General features: G+C 37.3%; 1 protein-coding gene across 1 annotated transcript in view; it reads left to right on the top strand.

Moving 5' to 3' along the window:
• Positions 1 to 2,500, top strand: part of LOC113803537 (adenylate cyclase type 8-like) — a gene marked incomplete in the record, with an annotated part of 337,324 nt that overhangs the window by 325,389 nt on the left and 9,435 nt on the right. The window contains 2 exon segments of the mRNA XM_070129915.1: positions 976 to 1,098; positions 2,331 to 2,500. The exon segment at positions 2,331 to 2,500 is cut by the window's right edge and continues 45 nt beyond it. Coding sequence (XP_069986016.1) covers positions 976 to 1,098; positions 2,331 to 2,500 — 293 coding nt within the window.

The following is a 2,500-nucleotide window of genomic DNA, read 5'->3' as shown; positions in this document are numbered from 1 at the left end:
GATGAAAGAAACGGTAATTAACTGATGGTATTGATAATACAGACTTTTTTGTGTTTAAAAAAAAATTCACAATGAGTAAAGATGTGTTACAGAATGATGATACTTTGAACGATGCAAAACAAGAAAATACATGTATAAAACATAAAGTTCATTTTGATATGATACATGAAAAACGTTTTTATAAGGTTCAGAAGTCTGAAAGCCCACATTGTATACATTCCTGAACAAGGCCGTTATAACGTGATTTCCATTTTTCACAGTTTCTTTAAGATCAATACTTTTTAGAGGGACAAGCCTTTGCACTTCCAAGTTTACGATGTAGGCTTTTCAATGTAGGAATTTCGCGAGCAGTTTCGACTCGAGGATCCGAAACCAGAGCGAATAGGGACCGCGCGTTTCGGACGCAAGATTCGAAACTGGCGGTTCACACGTTGGGACGAGTGGTTAACTTTGAAGCTTGGGGGTGGGGGTAGGGTGGGGGGATTTTTTACCTTTTAGTTGGTCTGAAGGCAACGTGTATGTATCTTCAACGCTAATTATCTTGATGAGCTAAGCAGGACGAATGAGGGTTTCTTTTCCCTTAATTCGTTTTCCATTGTATATAGCATCATATTATTGCTTTTGCCTTAACTTTAGCAGCTAGATCGCTACTTGCTATTAGCCATTAAAACGGTGATAGCTCTACGCAGTCGTTAGAACAAAGCTATATATTTCTGTACAGTAGATGGTAAGGTTAAAATTACTGCATATATTGTTTTGTTTATATCATGTATATACATAATGCTGTATTATCAGCATTTATTCTGTGTTTACCAAACTAAAACAAATACAATCAATATCCCCCCAAAATAGTATAAACATAAAAAGTAATCACATCAATCATAATTTCATATATCTAAATATTTTTCATTTAATTTTTAGTTTCAATCACTTTTTTTCTCGAACGATCTTTTCTCACCTCTTCCCTCCCCACAGCTCGAGATGGACTGGGAGGACGAGGCATTCCTCGAGGAGGAGTTCCCAGAGGGCCTGGAGGACGAGGACGAGGAGGCCGAGGTCACGCAGTTCACTAACCCGACGAGCACCTTCACTCAGGAGGTAAGGCGCCGGTTTGCCAGCGTCCGGATCATGGGCAGTGGGGGAGTTAGTCAGCTGTTGTTTTGTTTTGGTGAAACTCTTTGGTTTACTTGGCTGTAAGGAGTTCGGATATACTGATTGGATACACACACGCATACACAAGTACACGCACTCGCATACCTGTATGTTATTTGATGTATACATATATATTCATATATGTATATATACATACAGTATGTATATATACTCGTATACACACACACACACACACACACACACACACACACACACACACACACACACACACACACACACACACACACACACACACACACACACTATATATATATATATATATATATATATATATATATATATATATATATATATATAAATCTATGTATGTGCATGTGTATTCATATATATATGTATATATGTGTATGTGTTTATTGTATAAAGTCACACACACACACGCGTATGTCCAATATTCAATACTGTGTCCGTTACTGCTCCGAAACCCCTCTAATCTGAACTGCAATTTCGCAGGACCGTATTTGGTTTCATCGCAGCTTCTGGCCGTATTAATTATGAAGCTCATAATACTCTAACGCATACGAAAGGGTTCTCGACGAAACGATACAAATCTGGTTTATTTTTTTTATTGATAGGTATTACGTTCATAAAAAAATATGGTTTTATTATGATACCATCATTTTAACTCCCCGATCCTCTTGGTAACACATTTAATATAGATCATCTTAAAAGTAAAGATTTATTTTACCCTTTGATTTTCCGCCGAGATAAAAAAAAAAAAAATATATATATATATATGAATCTACATATTTTTTGTTTTAAGAAAAATCTGTATCACCAGGAGCTTAGGTCTCAGTACATGTGTTATAAAAATGAAGATTATCCGCATCATCCATAAAATTAATCACATCCGGGAATGTACTTTTATCTTCAGTTGTTCTATATATATCTTAGTAGATTTATTTTTTTCAAGATCTTTAACTTTAACAATCATAAGATCACTATTACCTAGCACTTTAACACTTATGTTATCATCTTGATCTTTAACAATGGCAAGTTATCATTTACCTTCAGCTACAGCGATTCCAAGGTTATAATAACATTTCCCTTCTGTATCTAAGTCCATTTATCATCCCATTTAGCCCCAATCAGTGCCACGAAGATTGTAATTCAACCTTTGATTAAAAGCTGATTGACCTCTGCCTCCGCCCAACCCTCAGGTGGACAACCTCATGGACAACAGCATCGAGATCGAATCGAACAAGAGGATGCGAGCCGAGCACATGAACCCCTTCACCCTGACCTTCAAGGACCCCGAGATGGAGGAAATGTACCACCAGGTGCGCGCCGACCTCCTCAAGAGCAACGTCGTCTGCACCTGCGTGATCTG

The sequence above is a fragment of the Penaeus vannamei genome, chromosome 14 (genome assembly GCF_042767895.1).
Source record: "Penaeus vannamei isolate JL-2024 chromosome 14, ASM4276789v1, whole genome shotgun sequence".
NCBI classification, from domain to species: Eukaryota; Metazoa; Arthropoda; class Malacostraca; order Decapoda; family Penaeidae; genus Penaeus; species Penaeus vannamei.
The sequence above is the reverse complement of the archived record's forward strand: the minus strand, read 5'-3'. Positions and strand labels throughout refer to the sequence as shown.